The sequence below is a fragment of the Lytechinus variegatus genome, chromosome 15 (assembly GCF_018143015.1).
Source record: "Lytechinus variegatus isolate NC3 chromosome 15, Lvar_3.0, whole genome shotgun sequence".
In the NCBI taxonomy this organism is placed as follows: Eukaryota; Metazoa; Echinodermata; class Echinoidea; order Temnopleuroida; family Toxopneustidae; genus Lytechinus; species Lytechinus variegatus.
The window spans coordinates 7402521-7422158 of record NC_054754.1 but is presented as its reverse complement, the minus strand read 5'-3'; the positions used below and the strand labels follow the sequence as shown (position 1 = coordinate 7422158).

At 33.7% G+C, this 19638-nt stretch overlaps 1 protein-coding gene across 1 annotated transcript in view; it reads right to left on the bottom strand.

Annotated features, from left to right (window-relative positions):
• Positions 1-4091: 4091 nt before the first annotated feature.
• Positions 4092-19638, bottom strand: part of LOC121428996 (collagen alpha-1(I) chain-like) — a 54655-nt gene continuing 39108 nt past the window's right edge. The window contains exons 46-63 of the mRNA XM_041625893.1: positions 19096-19149; positions 18274-18381; positions 17757-17810; positions 17463-17516; positions 16989-17042; positions 16627-16680; positions 16246-16353; positions 15654-15707; positions 14729-14791; positions 13653-13724; positions 12897-12932; positions 12171-12197; positions 11237-11257; positions 10647-10727; positions 10040-10172; positions 9469-9578; positions 7548-7757; positions 4092-6676 (exon numbers count right to left, since the gene is read on the bottom strand). Of these exons, the coding sequence (XP_041481827.1) occupies positions 6521-6676; positions 7548-7757; positions 9469-9578; positions 10040-10172; positions 10647-10727; positions 11237-11257; positions 12171-12197; positions 12897-12932; positions 13653-13724; positions 14729-14791; positions 15654-15707; positions 16246-16353; positions 16627-16680; positions 16989-17042; positions 17463-17516; positions 17757-17810; positions 18274-18381; positions 19096-19149 (1449 nt within the window). The 3' untranslated portion in view covers positions 4092-6520. The remainder of the gene's footprint in view (positions 6677-7547; positions 7758-9468; positions 9579-10039; positions 10173-10646; positions 10728-11236; positions 11258-12170; positions 12198-12896; positions 12933-13652; positions 13725-14728; positions 14792-15653; positions 15708-16245; positions 16354-16626; positions 16681-16988; positions 17043-17462; positions 17517-17756; positions 17811-18273; positions 18382-19095; positions 19150-19638) is intronic.

The window sequence follows — 19638 nt, the reverse complement described above, 5'->3', positions numbered from 1 at the left end:
GTTGTGTGTGATGGTGTGTGAGGGGGAGGGGATAATGAAGGATGATAATGAACAACAGCAATTAACTTAATTTTCATTATATAATCCTTTTAAAGGGGGGGGGGCGATCCAATAATAAACATCAATAACAAAATAATAATAATGATACTACTAATGATGATTTACACCCCCCCCCCGAGGAAAAAATCATCACCAAGAAAAATTGAGAAAAGTTAGGGAAACGGGTGACATATTATTTGCTAGATATACTGTAAAAGCCTATTGCGAAATTAGCTTCTCGAGTTTAGCTTGCAACATTTCAACAATTTATTGTTGTCCATGTTTACTTAGACCCCCTAAATTTTGAATCATTACTTCAGGTATCAATATAAATCAAACTTTTTATTCACCGGGCCTACAGCAAAGAAAGTCAATGAATCGATATATCATGATAGGAATGGTACATAAAAAAAGAAAATTAGAAGAAGACACGAGGTTTCGTCGAAAATTCGGAATATAGGTCGTACATTGGATACAAATTTTTGTTCGAACTTAAAGCATTAATATTCTATCGCGAAGATGTACTCTTTCAGGGCAGCGGAACCAGAACCGAAATTCCCCGTAGGAAAAAAATGCCCTTTGTTTGAAATGCAAAAATGAGTGGCGTATAACGAGCCAAAAAATTGAGCGGCTAGATATAGCGACTGATGTAAAATCTATATCAGTTGTGATCGAGCGAGCAAAAAAATACATTTTCATAACAAAAATAGATTTTGCTATAAAATTCAGAAAATAAATATCATATTTCATCCTTCTTTCTTTCCCTTTCTCTTGTTTTTTCCTTGGTGGTGATTTTTTGGGAGGAGATGGAGAAGAGCCCCCTTCATCTGTACGCCACTGAGCTCTATTCCACCCCGAACTCTTTAAAATGATTCAGAGTCAAATATATAACCATTTTACCTTTTTCTATTTCTGTAATCAACTAAGCATGTAAAATGTAATGCAAATCGTTTTTTACTTTGAACAAATCAAATGAAGGAAGGACATTTTTAGGGCGAATTTTAGTTACTTTTTTTCTAAGTTTTCTTTCCGACTGCTGACCTCTTATTGCCAGGCGCATAGCCAGGAGGCGTTAGGGGCGTTTGCCCCCAAACCCCCCCCCCCCAAAAAAAAAGAGGGCGAAAGGGAGAAAAAGAAATAGCGAAGTGAGAAAAGGAAAGATGGATGTAGCTTATTTATATTTTATTTATGAGTTTTTTCGTTTTACAATCACAAACATAATCACAATATTTACATATTATTGGTATAATCAATGGGGAAAGCACGGTTATTTCCTTTGTCGGGTATAGGTGGGTTTTGAATGACAAGTCGCCATGACAAGGTAATAAAAACAATAAAAATAACATGAAAAATAAGTACGTGGCAACGTAAACGAGACGTGCTTCTCTCTCCATATAAAATTTTTCTTCCGCGCTCAGCACGGTATAAATATCGAAAGTGCCTTCGACCCCCTTTTATTTCCCACACCTTTTTTCTACTCCGTTTTTCCCCTCCCGGCTATGGGACTTTTGTATTTCTTGCCAGGAATTTAAAGTATTTAGAGTATTTTTTTATGCATTGACACAAAATTTCCACTCTCCTGGTCAGAGCGGGTAAACACTTGCCATCACTCATTAGGCGGATCCAGGAGGGCCGAGGGGCCCCCTATTGGCGGAGCAATAACAAAAAAGGAAAGAAAGAAGAAAAAGGAAGAAAAGAAAGGAGGAAACGAAGAGGAGGAAGACGAGTGAATAAAATAAGGTGAGAGCAATGAGACGTGGAAAAAAATCTTTCATGTCACTGTATAAAATTTTAGCTCGCACTCGCATTGCCTGTTAGGTGATTCACATAATATCTTGTTCAACATGGAGCTTGAATATCAAGTTTGGAAGTCAGTATAAAAAAAAAACATATTTCTCCTCGGAAATCGTACTTCCCTTATTTTGTGTGATTTACAAATTGATTTTTAAAAAGTGCTCTGTAAAAATGTCAGTTTTATGTTCTGAATATTAACATTTCCTGCTCGCGTTGTGCGCTCGCGAATTTTGATATATCAGGTACCTATTATTTTCATGTATTCCATAAAGTTTTCAAAATATCTCTTTTCAGGTCTGATTGTCAAAGCGTATCAGCTAGCGCTGCCATGCATGCTTGCATTTTGATTGGCGAGTTATGTATGTCTCAATATTGATAATATAACAAACTACATAAAATCCCCTTTTCATGAAAGTTTATCAAAAAATTCGGCTCGCGATTTGCGCTCACATTAATGGTTAAACATATATCAACTGATTACTGATGCATCCTATTCATAATGATAAAAGTGCTTGAAATGTACAGTGTGCAGGACATATCATCAGATTCCGCGCCCTCATTATGCATTGATAAATAAGATATCAATTCATTAATTAAATTGTCCCTTTTGTTTAATTTCGCGCTTAGCAAGAGGAATAGGAAGATAATCATATTCAAATGTTAACATGTCCTAAGGATGTCCCGGTCATATGTCTCAAAGTAATAATAATGAAAATATACCAGCTCTTTATTAAAAGCGGTTTATAGCCACCTTAGAATTTTCCTTCAAAGTACTTCAAATATAAAGCTGAAATTGACTCATTTTTCAGATCAGAATATCGAACACGCGCGTGCATGTTCATTCAGATATCCAGTTTAAGATCACAATATCAAAAACTTTCTGCTCGCCCTTTGTGCTGGAATTGTTAATGTAGGAAGATCCCCTCTTTCTCATCCTTTTTATGATTTACAAAACATGAATAGTGTCCCGTTTTAGGTCTAAATCCAGATTTTTCCCGCTCGCATCAATTGTTTAAGCTATCCTGTTCACGATTACAAAAATTGATCAAAATTTTCCATATTTTATGTAGAAATGACAAACTTTTTCGCTCGCACTATTTGATTGTTGAAATATGTAACGTCTTCAGGGCTAACTGCAAGCAGTATTTAAAAGGTAGGCCCACCCTTTCGATCAGTAAATAACGTGTATCAAATATTCTGCTCGCGCTTCGCGTTCGTAGTAATTATTTAGTTGCAGGCACATCCTTTTCAGGATAAAAACTTTGCCCAGAATGTTCAAATTTTAGGAAAAAATACATATAATAAAAAATGCTCGCGCGTCGCATTATGAAATAAGGATTATGATATTATATATATGAATGTTGATTTATAGAATATAACTAAGAAGCGACGTATAGGACTACCCCTTCAAAGAAACAAACAAAATAATCATCTTCGAGTTTCAGGTCTCATGACCAAGGTCAAAGATCATTTAGGGTCAATAAACTTTGGCCATGTTGGGATATCTGTTGAATTGCCCTCAGAATAATTTGTTAATGAAGAGTGTTATTTGTAAATAGGTTCTCCATAATTGTTTCCAAACTCAGCACTACTGCTATATTAAATTGCATATACTGCAGGCGAGACTGCCAGAGGCGTTCCACTTGTTATAATGTGTAGTAATTGGTAGATAGTAGGTAAATGCTGTGATGAGCTGTAGCTATAAAATACGATTTTCAATCTAAAAAAAATGATTTTGCAGTACATGCGATTTAAATTTTTATCACCCCTTCCCCCACATTTTATTCCCGTACATCACTTACCTCTCCCTTAGGAGACACCCGGATTCCAGTCTGGGTTTCTTGAGCCTCTCTGCTTTATTTAAATGGGTTTAACATTTGATAAATAATAAAAGAACCAGAGATGTCTTGAAATGTACGATACGTTCAAGAAAATTACTTTTGTCCCCTCAATTAAACACAAAAATAAATCAAAACACGAACACGAATCTGTTTCTGAGAATCACTTAATTTGTTCTATTCATCAACAAATAAAACCGGAACAATTCATGACACATTGTAATACATACACTATCCTCCTTCTCGATGCCCAAAACCGACCAAATGAAGACATACTCTACCAGAAGAAAAAACCTGTCAGCTACTTCAGATGATCTAAGAAAAGATGCTTGGAACGTTCTTTCATTTATTATTCCCATGTGGAGTCATTTAAGATAAATGTTAGTTTTGAAAAAAAGTATTTTTTTTTGCACATGCCTGCCCCCTGCAACATATTAAACCACAAATTATACTACGCAAAAATAAATGTGTGTTGGAGAAGAGACAGTTTGTTATTTTCCATGGACGTATATCTACAATGAAATTTGTTTAATCATTTAACACGAAAATGCCCCCCAAAAGGGGCTTTTAGATGACAGCTCTACAGAAAATGTAATCAGAAAAAAGTAAATTTTAATTTCCAAGAAAAGATTAGTAATCATAAAATATTTTACACATGATTAGGGATCTAAAATGTTAACACAATTCTAAATATAAACAGAATTGGTATGTATAGTATATATGCAGCAATTTTCTGTCATTTTAATGAGGTAGAGAAATTCTTTTCCAAACTAGCTTTAAAGTTATCCCCACAACAAAATGGTCATATACTCTTTTCAATCAATTTGAATTGTTCAGGTCCACTTTAATTACATTATGACTTAGTTCTACACCCGACATACAGTTAACAAAAATACCACCCATACCTTTCATTTCTTCAAACGTGAAAGGTCGTCTAAAAAAAATATTTGATAAGGCCTTTGAATACTTTTAGAAGTAACCTTCTAAAGAATCAGGCTAGTTATTAAATGTTCCACACTTTAAGACACAAGTTTGTGTGGCAGGTTATATCTGTTAACTGTATATCAAATATCAACATAAATTTCAAAAGTGAAGAGGGATCTTATAGGCGTTTCTTTTTCAACTACATCAACTTCTTTAAAATATACACATTGAGGAGAATGAAGTTTTACCACGTTTTTCTTGCCATAATTTAAAACATTTACAACTGATACGTACAAAGTTAAAAGAATGTATACCCAAACTCTTCACTTACAATGAATAGTACAACAACTGCCTTTACAAAAAACAACAACAAAAAATCAGAAAAGATATTAAAATCTGTACATCATATAAAAAAGTCCAAAAAGCTACATGACTCTATACCTACTGTGTGAATCTACCTAGCATCATTCTATGGCTTAATAATCTAAGATATGCGCATATTTATCATTCACCTAAAAATAGTAATAAGTACCTAATAAGCACACTAAATAGTTACATGTAAAACTGTTTCAGCACGTACCCTGTGTCAATAATACAATAAACCATCAGATAGCTAAAACCAAGATATATCTACCAATTTTTTAACGTTCAAAATTGATTACTCAAAAAGCAGCTCTTATTTTGATAAAGTAAACGAGTTTGGATTTTACTACATTATCATTACGCCTTCAATTTGCTTTGTGAACGAATCTTCATCTCTTGTGCTCAAAATAGAAACAGAGACATAAATACGATTTTCATAATTTCAAAATGTACAAAATGCAAGCTTTTGGGGTGAGATTTTTATAGACCAACTGTGCTTTATAAAGTACATTGCGTAGAAATGCCAGCCATCGTCAATGTGATACGATCTATTTGATCATTGTCAATTCTAATCTAAAGTCTCTGGCAGAATATAATTCAATAATGAAAAAAAGAATTAAAAATCTACTAAGTTATATTCACAGCACAGTTTTCCTATACAGCAGTGAATTTAAAAAGCGTAGAGAAAAATACTTTACGCAATGATGGCCTGATCATCAGCACAAGTCTAAAACAACTATTAAAACACCATGTGACATTTACGAAAATATATATAGCACCACAATCACAATTACACATCACTTCTCAAACAAGAGCATCAATTCGACATCATATTGTACAATTTGACATGATGAAATAGCACCAAGAATTTTTTTTTACAACAGATAAAAAGGATTTCATAAATTAAATACAAAATCCCTAGGAAAAAATACTTGGCATGAGAAAGCATGCCACTGTAACTTACGATTGAGTTCAAACTTGAAATAATTTAAGAAAATGTTCCTCAAAGAATAGAAATAGGCCTACACAGAATAAGATAAGGAAAATTCTGAAAAATTGACCATTGAATTTCATATTTCGCTTTTTCCGCAACCAAAACATTAATGCTAGTAAGGAAATCTATAGAATGAATGTCCTCAAATCATTTTAAAAAAATCATCGCAAAACTGCAACTAAAATAATGACACACCATAAAAAAGCGATTGGGAATTTTAACATGCCACTAGAAAATAAAGCAACATTCAAGATTTTATTCAAGGCATGACCATATATCCTTTCTAATTGGAATGTTAAAAAGCACCAATTTTCATGCCATATCCATTTCACCATTCCTTATAATACCACAATTTTTTTCCAGCTTGTCTAATGATCTTAAAATACTGAAAGATATATATCACGTGATAAAAGGTAAACCTCACCCACGTGAACACCGACAAGTTCCAATTTCTTAAGTAGTTAGAGAAATATGCAAACATTTTGTTCTACTTTTTTCTTTCTTTGAAAAATGTAAATATTACAATTTTCTAGAAAAAAGGAAAACAATCGTTTCTACATAATCATATTCAGTCAAAACATGTGTGTCCGATTTCTATCTTAAAACCATGATTTTCCGATATCCTGTGAACATCTGGGTCAGTAATGATGTCAACAATGGGTAACTTATGGACGTCATGTACACGAAATACAAAACGAGTGGTCCGCCATTTTGAATCTTCACGCTGAAATTCAAAGTGATAAAAAGTAACAACTTATTAATTTGCATTATTTTGAACGCTGTAGCAGGAGGTTTCTAGTATATTTTTTGTAGTAATAGTAAAAACGTAACCAACATTCTTTGACCACTAAAGCTTGGAAAGTCTTCAGATCATTAAAAAAGTTGTCAGACTTTTGAAAGTTATTTTCTCTAAAACCAATATTTTCTCTAATAACCAATATAATTATCGGTTGGTAGTGCCTAAGACTTCTGCAATGGCTTAATGGAAAAGACATGTTAAACGATGCATTGGAAAAATAAATAAAAAAAAATATGTGAAAACAATGGTTGAAAAAAAAAGTGAAATGAAAATTGAAAGAAATAAAACTTTTATTTCTTTCAATTTTCATTTCACTTATTTTTTCAACCATTAAGCTTTATGATAAAGCTTAATTTTAGTAATAATATGGAATATACAGAGTACAAAAGAAACATTCTAAGATTGTAAATAGTGAATTCACATTTAAAATGTCATTGCAAGAATCAAGAGAGATGAGGAAAGATAAAGGGAAAAGAGTGAGTGAGAGAGAGAGTGAGGTGGAAAAAGTAAAAGTGCGTGATGGGGGGGGGGTGAAATATTGTGAGAATTATAACTAATTAAGTCTTTAGACAAATTTTACGAGAGCTTAGACTTGTATTTCCTGGTAGATTTAGTGATTCAAAGAAGCCTAATGTCATTTTTTTAATCCTAGGATTTTTCATTTTCAACCAGTCCTTTGGACTGAAGTTTTTGGACTTACAAATGAATCTTAGGAACAATGTTTTTGCTATATGCATGCTGCCAGCATTGAAACAAATTAAATGAAATAAAAGATAAAAATATTTCACAAACTCACCTGACAATTGTCTTCCAGAATCTCTGGTCTTTGGCCATCGTATGAGAAATAGGCTCCATTCCAACCACGGAAAGTCAAAGCGTTCTCGTAAGTGCCCCGTCTATTTCTCCAGACCGGTACGTTCCTGCAATGTATGGTAATTTCCTGGAATGCTGTAGAACTCAGGAGATGTAGGAAGTTGAGTTGAGGCTTGCTGATGTCATAATCCAACTGTAAAATAGAGACATCACAATGAAAGCTTTGTCAACATTCTGTTCTGTTAGATCCAAGTAATAAGTCTAGAATTTTAATACTGCAAAAGAAGGCTTTAGTTAGAGATAACAGTTTACCTAAAACAAAATAACCAATGTAATGTAGAACTTGATAACAAAACATACTTCATAACACATGGAAATCATATACATGTATAATTATAAAGAAAAGTATGTTAAAAATACCGATAGGCAGATATGGAGGAAAGGCTGAGTTCTGCAGGATATTTTTATAATCTTTGAAAGATGACGTAATGCCAAAGATTATCAATTGATCATAAGGCTGATTTTCTTGACTGGTCAAAAAAAATAATGTAATTGAATGTTGCAGTCAGCTCCACGATCAATAGCTGAACCGAATGTTATGGACCCCTGGGCCCTGTTTCATAAAGGACCTGCAACTGTTTTAAGTTTGCCATTATGGCAACTACAATGGTGTCAGGGCTCAGAAGCCAATCAAAATCAAGGTTACCATGGTAGTTGTCATTATGGCAAAGTTAAAACAGAATCGGGCATCCTGATGTAAGTTTCTCCATTAAGACAGGGTCACGTATCTTCAACCCTGGGCCCCGTAAGATAAAGCTTAGCGACTCAAGTTGATTTTTGAGATTGGTCCATACAATGATCTATGCAAACAATTGTAGAAATCGGCCCCATGGATATATCAATATGTTTTATGTTACGGGTCCCTGATGTAAGTTTCTCCTTCAAGACAGGGTCACGTATCTTCAAGCCTAGGCCCCATAAGGTAAATGCTTAGCTACTGATGGTGGAGTTAATTTTTTAGATTGGTCCATACAGTGATCTATGCAATCAATCGTAAAATCAGCACGAGAATCAATCCCTAAGCTTTATGTTGTGGGCATCTGATGCAAGTTTCTCCATTAAGACAGGGTTACCTATCTTCTAACCTGGGCCCCGTAAGATAAAGCTTAGTGATTGACTGATCTGGGGCTGATCTTGCTGATCCCACACAATAATGAATGCAATTTAATGTAGAAGTCTGCCCCATGATCAATCACAAAGTTTTATATAACAGGGCCAAGGTTTCTGACAATAAAATATCCATATTGCTATCACTCTCTCAGTGGTCAAGCCAGTTACGGAGTGTTGCAAGAAATTTTCAATCAATTGTGGACCTCTGAGGCCCAGTGGAGTAGTCTCCAGACTTTGAATCAGAGGGCTGTGGATTCAAATCCGAGCCATGGCATAGTTTTCTTCAGCAAAAAGTTTATCCACAATGTGCAGCACACAATCCATGCCAGGTAAATGGGTACATTGTAGGAATTAATACCTTTAAATGCATGAGAGGTGTACGTAATTACAGCTGCCAAGCTAAAGCAAAGCTAAATGCCCGTCATTTGAAGTGCATAGAGACATAATCAAAAGGTTATGTGCTGTACAAGAACTGATTATTATCATTACTATTATTATTACGATTATTGTTATAAGAAGTCAATATCAGGTCTCAAAAATACATTATTGCAAATTTGAAATTGATCGATGGACTGCTTCTTGTAATATCAAGTATAAATCGAATTGCTTTTATTCAAACTGATCTATTACGTGTAAACTTACAACTGAAATTTGCAATTTATTGCAAATATTTTCTTGCAGCACCCCCTTAGTATGCTGTTTCAAAGTAACATGAATATTATTGATCAACATACTGTACTTGTGTCACGTGATAATAGACATGTGTATCCGCCCGCAGCAAGTCCACAATAAACCTTTACAGCATCCGTACAGCAACCCAAATCAGGATCAATCCAATATTCACCTGTTGAATGAAACAAATCTTGAGGCATTACTTGAGAAGAAAGATTATATTTATTTATTTATCATTTATTTGACACTTCACACACATTCATTTTGAAAAAAAAATATCAATGTCATAACTTAAAATTACATCGAATATCATACAAATGCAATATTCGGTAGCAGTCTGCCAAATGCATCAGTTGTCAGCCAGAGAAGTGGAGAGCAATCTCGATCATTGTAACCTGATGGCCCTTTCAGCCCAATTTTGTGACAGATACATATTTAGAAAATAGTATGACATTTCATCCTTTACCTTTTACTTTTCTTAACTTTTCTTGGAACTTTTGGGGGTGTCATAGCCCCCCACCCCATCCTCCCCACCCCACCTATCTGCCAGCAATTTAGTGTATAATACTGATTCCCTACAAATCCAAACAAAATATTCTCCTTCCAAGATTCATATGTATGGCAGTGTCTTACCATCATCCATGTCTGGTTGGCAATCCAATAAATCTCGACATGTCCTAACAGGCAGATCTTGGGTACCTAACGGGTGCTTCATACCCTCAATATACCGGTATAAATACTTCATCATATAAAATACATCAACGTCCTGCAAATATAAACATTAAATACATCATTAGTGATTTTAATAACAAAATCTTCAATTTTTCAGTTATAATTACATTGCTGTCTTTCTTGTTTTCACTCTACCACAAATCTGATCAATTGTGAAGATGCAATATCATAATTTAAAAACAAAAAAGTGTTCAAATCTTGAGATGTCTATTATACCCTTCTACATGTATTTTCCTTTTCTACAAATACTATTCACCACTGAACTGTCATATGTTCGGAGAGAGAACGAGAGAGAGAGAGGAGGGGACTGTTTTTACAACTTTGAAGTAGAATGAGATAGATTAATCTCTGATACAATACACTCATTGGTAGGCATGCCCTGCAACAATCCATGGTGATCCACTAAAAAATCTTATCATACACAGCGAATTTGAAATAATACCGAAAGAAAGTGTATGTCACTCTGAATTTATGGAATTAAATTGAGAAACCTAGCATTCACACTCACCCCTATGTGTTTTGGTCTTGGTAATACAAAGAAGTAGTGTAATAGAGAGGCTAGAGCATCAGCATCATTTACGAATTCACCCTGAATTGGGGAAAGAAAGAACGAGACATTTATCATTTATCAACTAAAAGTACTTTTTTCAGTTGTATAAAATAATTTTACTGTCATATAATATTAACAGTAAATTAATACACCATGGTCACGTGTATATATAATAATGAACAAAATAAATAAAGAAAAGCTGAAGAATATTCCACTCATTAGAAAGTGAAAGTTAAGTGGTATATGAAAGTGCTGTTGTTGTGATATATATATATATCACAGCATTTTCAAAACAATCAGTGAAGAAGTAAATAATCAGAATACAAAGTATAGAAGAGATAAAGAAAATAAAGAAATGAAAATGAAAGATATATGTTTAAGGAGTTTCTAAAAGGAATAACTGTCACATGTCATTCACTTCAATCTTTTATTGTATCAGAGTATTAAAAGAAGGATAAGAAGTTCATGGACGTAGAAATGGCTACAATTTAATATCAAAAGAGAACACAATATAAACCATTATATATATATATATCATATCAACTTACCGCATAGCTACCAGGAGGACCCTGTTTTGAAATGTGGAAAAAATGAAACTAGAATTACAAACAATATATATTGGAATCAAAGTTCCTTTCAATAAACAAATCTTGTAATATTGTTTCTTCTAATACTGTGGCTGTATGACAAGCCGTTGTAACATTTAATCCTATTTCTTGATATCAAGAATTCATTTCTTGATTCAAATTCTTGATATCAAATACGAATTTTTGATGTCAAGAAATATGATTAAATGTTAAAACGGCTTGCCATACGGTTGCTGCATACTGTTGCTGCTACTACTACTTACCACTACTACTACGACGACAACGAATACTTCTACTACTACTAATTAATATTTTACTACTTAATATTTCACTTCTTATATTACTACTGTTACTACAAAAATAACTAATGTTCTACTGCAACTACTGCTTCCTTAGATATAGGCGTGCCATGGCAGTTCAAACAACTAATATTTTAGTAGTAATACTACTACTACTACATCTATTAGTGTTACTACTTTTCCTTGTACCATTAGCACTGCTGTCAATTCGTTATTTACATTATTTACGTATTCGAGAGATCAGCGTCCAACAAGCCAAGCTTCTCAGCTGGTCTCTTTTTTTCATTTCACCCCTTACTTTTTTTTAACATACACACGAATACTCATACTTCAAGAATGTTTAGTTTTATAAAATGATGATAAGTATCGTATTTTGTTCGTATAATTTACATTACCCAATTTTTGCAAATGTAAGGTCATTACTTTTGTTTATTTTTGTTTGTAATTGTATTTATGTATTTTTGATTTGTATGTGAAAAATGGAAAGAAAAGAAATGAAATAAATCAATAAATTCATACTCATATCAGCAATAATTATATACTAGTATAGTAATACTACTAATAACGCTATTTTAATTGATATGATTTTTTCTTACCGGTGGGCCAGGATATCCGGTATCACCCTAAAGAGAGAAAGAGAAAAAGTCTAATTCAGGTGTGATGCAATACATACCAAGGATGAACGAGAGATAGGTGATGAGAAGAGGCATAAAGAAGGAATATCAAAAGCATAAATCAGAATAAATAGAAAGACAGGAGAATGGACTATTAAGGGTAAAGAAGAATATAATTTGATTTTTCCTATCATAACAAAAGCCAAGCAAGCATCTGAAAATAACTATCAGATCAAAGAAATATATCCAGCAGCGAACCCGACATATGCCTACGAGGCTCAAGTGTTTAAAGCAATTGGGGAATCATGGAATTCTTGCCTCTTGTAAGTCAGGTAGTTTTGACATTATGTAATTAATACACAGTGTATTAATATAAGTACCTGAATAACAAATACAACTGAAAAATCACTGCCCCTGAGTGGGTTGGGTTGGCTTGATTGTAAAGGCCAAAAAACATGGAATTTCATTTTGTATTCTTTATATTGAAAACATTGATATTTAATGATTACCAGAGTGATTGATTGTCAATTTTGTAAAAACAAATTAATTATGTACCCAATTGTTTTTTAAGGGGATAGTGCCATAAGGGGTATTATTGAAAATGAATTTTGAGATCATGTGCACTATATCATATTTTATAACACTATCAATAGCATCTTTTCAGCATTATTATGAGTGGTTAGTATTATAAACGCAATAATGACATACCAGTATGCCCTTTGGTCCTATATCTCCTCTCGGACCCTGTGTAAATACAAATTAAAAAGCATTGTCAATCATTTAATATGGAGGTTTGTTAAAAAATCAAAGACATTGTAATGTCATGGCTTGAAGGGCTTAAACCTGGAAGATGTGGGCCTTGAGAAATCGGGCATTTGTAGTACACTCTGCATCAGACTGTCTGATCTCAGATTTCAAGGTCGAGTCAGCACAAGGCATGATTACATGTAGGTTGTCTTTACAGGTTTTATAAATAAAATCATAGATATATATCAGCTACTTTTAATATACCCTTTCTCATTGATTGAAGTATTTTTTAATAAAAATCAAAACATCGAGGCGTTTCTTTGAATAAACAAGACATGTATTCAATTGCTAATTTATCAAATATTCTGGAGTAATTACTTGAAATGCAATACCTGTTAATATAAAAATGTCCCCATCTATTGCCTCATTTAAATGAAAGTATAAAATGCATCTCATGAAGGTATCTTAAGCACTGTATAATTTACCCATCACAATTCAGACATAAATGTACCCCCTTTCTCTCTCTCTATATTATGTATGTTTCAATATGGTATTGGAGCCCAGCCTTTGAAAGGCCAATGGCCTTTGCTAGCTCCCCCATATTCTTAGTATTTATATTCATATATTTTCTTTTTGTAAATATCTGACTGTTTTTGAATGTTTTTTACCAGAAATGGAAATAAAAGAAATGAAATAAATGAAATGAAATAGACTTACCTGAATACCAAACTGACCAAGAATACCTTCTAGGCCTGGGAATCCAGCCGGGCCCCTTTCACCAGCAGGACCCTGTAAACAAACATCATAATGTCTCATTTTAAACAAAATACAAATCAAGAAAATAGAATTGAGTCAATACAAATCTATACGATAAACAAGAGGGTACAATTGCAACAGTTAGAAATAAAAAATCTATACATGCATTCAATAACCCAAAAAGTGCATATTGATAAAAGAAACTTGTGAATTATATCTTCTGTAAATGGAGAGGCCCACTAAAAGTCAATCTAGTACTTCATGGGACACTCAAATAGTAATTATAGAACAAAATAATTTTCATGTAAACAAAAAACCTATCATTATGTGAAGTTAAAGGGGGTGTACTACCCATTCTTGCATCAAACAGAAAATATTATACAGCAAAGTTGAACCAAATTTTACATAATGTATGACAAATATAGTTGTAATAATGGAAAGCTTCGAAATATGAACATTGTTACATCATATTCAGGACTCAACACCTTTGAGAATATAATTTTTATACAATTTTTAAAACTTATTCCTTCTCAAATTTACATGATGTCCATCCATTGAAATAAGAGTAACCCATTAAACCCAACAAAGCTATCGAAATAAGAAATGTTTTTTAAACTTAAGGATCCAAAGTCCATCTGTATAGTCCTCATATCAACACATGGCCAGCGGTACAGGGGGAGGGGGAATACAGTAACGGGTTGATCCAAGATATTCCAAAGGGGGGGGGGGGCACATTTTTCCAAGGAAAAATAATCAAAGGGTTTTTAACAAAAATTTAGCAGTTTTCATCCTGAACAAATTTAACAAACAAAGAAAAACAGGTCTTCACATTCGAAGGGGGGGGGCACACTTCTGTTTCAACAGCATTTTTACATAGCAAATTATCCTTCTCAAAGGAGGGTGCATGAGCCAGCTGTGCCCCCCCCTCCCCCATTGGATCCGCCAGTGGGTTGATCATCCCAGTGTATTGAAGAACAATGAGAAAAAAAGTGGGGAAAAAAGAAAAGAGGGAAGAGTATCAAAAAGAGAAATCTTACCGCATCTCCAACACGTCCTTTCAGTCCCCTGAAACCAAAGTCACCAATGTCACCAGGATATCCCTTCAATAAGCAAGATAGTAAGAATCTTGTCAAGAAAACTGCACACAATGTTTAATATCAGTAACAGTGACAAGTGTCACATCTATATTAGAGATGAACATGATAGTAATGGCAAACATTGAAGATGAAATATGATTATCAAGCTTTCAGTTCACTAATGTCACAGCAAATATGGAGAAGCAGATCACACAATTCAGTATTGTTCTATTCTTTACTTGTACCCCTCTTTGCTGATGGTGAAGTATCAATTCATGTTCCCATTTTTCATACTTGCTGTCACATGTCCTTTGATCAAATCATATAAAATCACCACTACTTACTATATAATCAGCTATTTCCACACGAGCTGCCAATAAACCCAAAGCAGGATTAAAAAATGAGATGTTCCAAAGATTAATTGTTTTTACAAGCATGATATTTCATCTATCACTTCAGAACCAAGTCCATTGTAAAATGATATTATTGTTATGGCTCATGGATAAGTCCCCCTTTTTGTCCTGATATTAACATACAATGTGTATTGTTATGTACCTCCCACAAGTCTTTACGTATTTAATTGGTAACTGTATTTAATTGTACCAATTTAATTTTTCATTGTCAATAATCAAACTTTCATGGTTGCGATGAGTTAATGAATAAATAAATAAATAAAGCCTCTTAACTTTTCAAGATAGGTGTAAAAATCCTACCAAAGAACTTGCATCCTTTGGCAAGGCATTTATCTACTTTTCCACTCTTCACCCAGGTGCATTAAATGGGTGGGAAGGAATTCCTTGAATGTCTGATCAAGGTAGCAGTGCTAAAGCCAATGCTTAGAAACATAAGCAGTTTGTTGCATATTTTTGGAAAATTGTCAACTTACCGGAACACCTTTGAAGCCCTGGAGTCCTGCGATTCCTGGCTCACCATTATTACCCTGTAAAAATAAAACAAGAACAAAATAAATTCAAAACATTTGTTTTACCAATTAGTTATGCTGTGCACGTGTGTAACAGCTGTTAGAATGTATGGGTTATTGTATAATGAAAGGACGGTTTTGTAAGAATGGTAAGTGAACATGTTCATATCTAATGCAGATGGCTTAGGAGGCTAGGGGTTAGGAGAAAAAGATAAAGGAGAACGTGTTTACAAATGTCTTTACCCCCAAATAGGTATTTTTCTTTCCCAATAAGGCTGGGCAGACTAGAACATTTGCAAGCCAAAGTTTTCTCTTTTTCTATGTGATTGATAACCTAAATTGGATTTGAATGAGTACTGGAAACATGTGTAATATCATTTTGAGATATGCATAGTACAAACTACACAAATGGTTCTGTGATTAGTATCAGGGCAAGATACAAATCATCTTCAAGGAATATGCTGCTTTAATTTTTTACTAACTCTAAACTGAATTCTAAATGGACGAAATTCCACTTCTTAATTGTATCACATATTAATATTTGAATGTGTTTTACCTGATCACCAATGTTTCCTAGTGGTCCCTTAGGTCCTGATGGACCTACTGCACCCTGTTTGCCGCTGGTTCCTGTTAATCCTATTTGTCCAGTAAAACCACGTGGACCCTACAATTGAATTGACAAGACAACTGTTTTTACATGATTATCAATGAATTCTTCATGACACAAGACAGTTCAGCAAAAATATTTGATAAAACTAAGTATCTTCATTCTGAAAAGAGAAATATGCACCAAGTCAACATTCTGTCAATTTTTTTTTACATTTTGTATATTAATCAATTATGGTATCCTGAATTTTTGCAAATTTTGGAAAATGCAAGTTATTAAAAATTCCAATCGAAGTAATATTCCTTCATAAAAAACATCACCACTACTTACTGAATTTCCTGTTTCACCTATTTCTCCTGGTGGTCCACGGGGTCCTCTCTCACCCTACGATGATAATAAAATATCAAAATCATCATAATAATATCTAAAACAATACACTGTTCACAATATAATTTTTAATGACTAACTGATTTTAGTTCCAGTTGCAGTATGAATTTCAACTTTTCATGTCGCCTGAAAAGGGAACATTTATTTATTGTTTCATTTTCACATTCTACAACTGCAAAACATTATAAAAGAATGAGAGACATTTCACAAATATGTGAGAGTGGTGACATATTTTGAATTCACATTATACATCTCGTAATTCCATTCATAATGCCCATTTTATAAATATATGACATTATGCTTACATTTCGTCCGGCGTATCCTTGGCTTCCTTTCGCACCTTCTAAACCAGGTGTACCCTGTTAAAATCATATAAAATAAAAAAAAAGAAAGAATTCTGATTCTTACAATTTAATATGAGAATTTGAAGTTCGGAAAACTTATCATAATTGTCCATAATGCTGTATCAAACTGCAATTAAACAGGATATCAAAACGAGCAGACAATACGATCTACAGAAAACTTTGATACATATTATTTTGTTTTATGACAGATTTCCCAAAGTAAAATATAATTCGGACAATTCACGTTCAAATTTAATTATCAGAGTTGATCGCTTAAACCTATTAAATAAGTGTAAAGATGGGAGGATGCAACACTTGGAGAAACAGAATGAGATCAAAATAATTATAAAATAGCTATTACATTTTTAGAAGTACAGCAGTGGTAGAACTCGTTATGGGACAAGAGAAATCTTATGACAAAAAATCAATGCATACCTTTTCTCCTTTCGTTGCGTCCATACCAGGCATGCCTTGTGGACCAGGACTGCCCTATAATGGAGTAAAATTCGACAATATATATCTAAGAATGTCACATTATTCATATGATATCAGCTATATTTATATTATTTAATTATTCTATAATTTTCACTAACTTTTCAAAAGCAGATAAGTGTGATAAGTTGTCTATGAAGTTGGTTACTTAAACTGTGAGCTATCGAAGATCAAAATGCAATAAGACTAACTTTAAATATTTTAAGCTTAGATTACAGAAACAATTTCATATCTTACTGCATCTCCTCGCCATCCATTAGAGCCTTGATGTCCTTTGGTTCCCTGTTTTCCCTGTCAATAGAAATTCAATTCATTGCAGTAAAGTCTGTAATAATCGTTAAAAACTTTAACTATGTCATCATTGCTGGAATCAACCATGAAATGCTAAATGTTCAGAACCTTTTCTATGAATTCATAATTCAGCTGTTAATATGAAATACCACAATATAAGTTCAATTTCTGAAGAGTTTATTTTACAAAAGAAGTTAGAGAGCACCAGCAAAAAACATGATTAGATGGTTATTTTTACATTTTTGTAAACATTTAGAAAAAAACAGGGGAGTCCCCCCCCTCGGTCCAGGGAAATTGGTTCAAGTAATTAATCTATTTATATAAAATCACACTTAAATTATGAGTAACGGTTGGTATAAAATGCATCAACAGATTATTAACCTCATATTAATCAATGAGATTGCACATTAGATATTTAAGCATGACAGTTTTATTGGGACATGAACACCCTCTTTGTTCTTACCCTAGGTCCTGGTATACCATCCTCCCCGCGGGTACCTGGTTCACCCACCGGTCCCTGTGGTCCTTGCTGTCCAAGTGGTCCTTTAGGTCCAGGTAGCCCAAGATGGCCCTGCAAGTTGCATGAATGATAAATTGTTACCTAAGTAGGGAAAATTGTTACTGCTGTATGACAGATTACATAGTATTGATATAATGCTGAAGTTAACAAAATTCTAATTATAAATAAAGAGTACACATTCTCATACGAAAGACTTGAATTTAAAATAAACCTTTAGGTACAATGGGCCTTATTAATATTACAATCTCCCCAAGACCACCCATTTGCATTGAATTGAGATCACAGGTCCCTTTTTTTAGAAACCATTTCCACATTTGAATGCAGTAAACATGTGCACATTCTATACAAAATTGCCCTTTTTTAAAAACTCTATGGTCATGTATGCCTTCATGATAAAACTACCACTGCCATCGCAACCACCATCATTCTCATCATCACCATCACCATCATCATTATTCTCCTCCTCATCATCATCCTCCTCCTCCTCATCATCATCATTATCACCATCATTATAGTCACTGTCTTTGTCATCATCCCCACCATCAATGATAATTTAATTGTAACAACATCGAGTCTTTAAATCTCAACTAAAGACCCCTTTTTTCCAACAAATTAGTCAATAATGGGTAACATATTGGGGAGCCGGTGCATTCGAATGTTTTTTACAGATAAATGGCACTATACAAATGCTGTTCATCATCATCACAATCACGTATACGACAAATGAATCAGACACCTTTACACCCATTAATTGATGATTCTTACCAGTTTACCTGGAAGCCCAATAGGTCCCTGAGGGCCCGATAACCCATCTTCACCCTAGGATGTGAGCGAAAAAAAAATCATCATGTCATTATTTGCAGAGATATTTATCACAACCAGCATCTATGTTTCATTTGATTTTTTAGAATAAAATTCTGTGAAAAGTTCATTGATCAGCAGATTATGAATGATAGACACTGTGGCTTGTCAGAACTAATTTGTGAAAGACGTGTTTAATTTTGTATTAATCCTCAGTCGGAAGGGGAGCTGAAATATAAGAAACAAAAAACATAGAACTGCCAATAGTCTATAATCTCCATTTGTGACTGTCATCGTTTCAAACTTTATATCCGGTCAAATATTCTGCCCATCTAATTTTGACAGAAAAGTTTCAAAACTCTTCTCTGGCTCATGATTGCATGACCCTCTCCATTCATATAAGGTATCAAAATAAATAGGAGACAAAAAAGACCTAACAATACTGCAAATAAAATATCATGAAACAAATGTGTATGCAGGAAAACCAGAACAAAAATCACTTTTTTC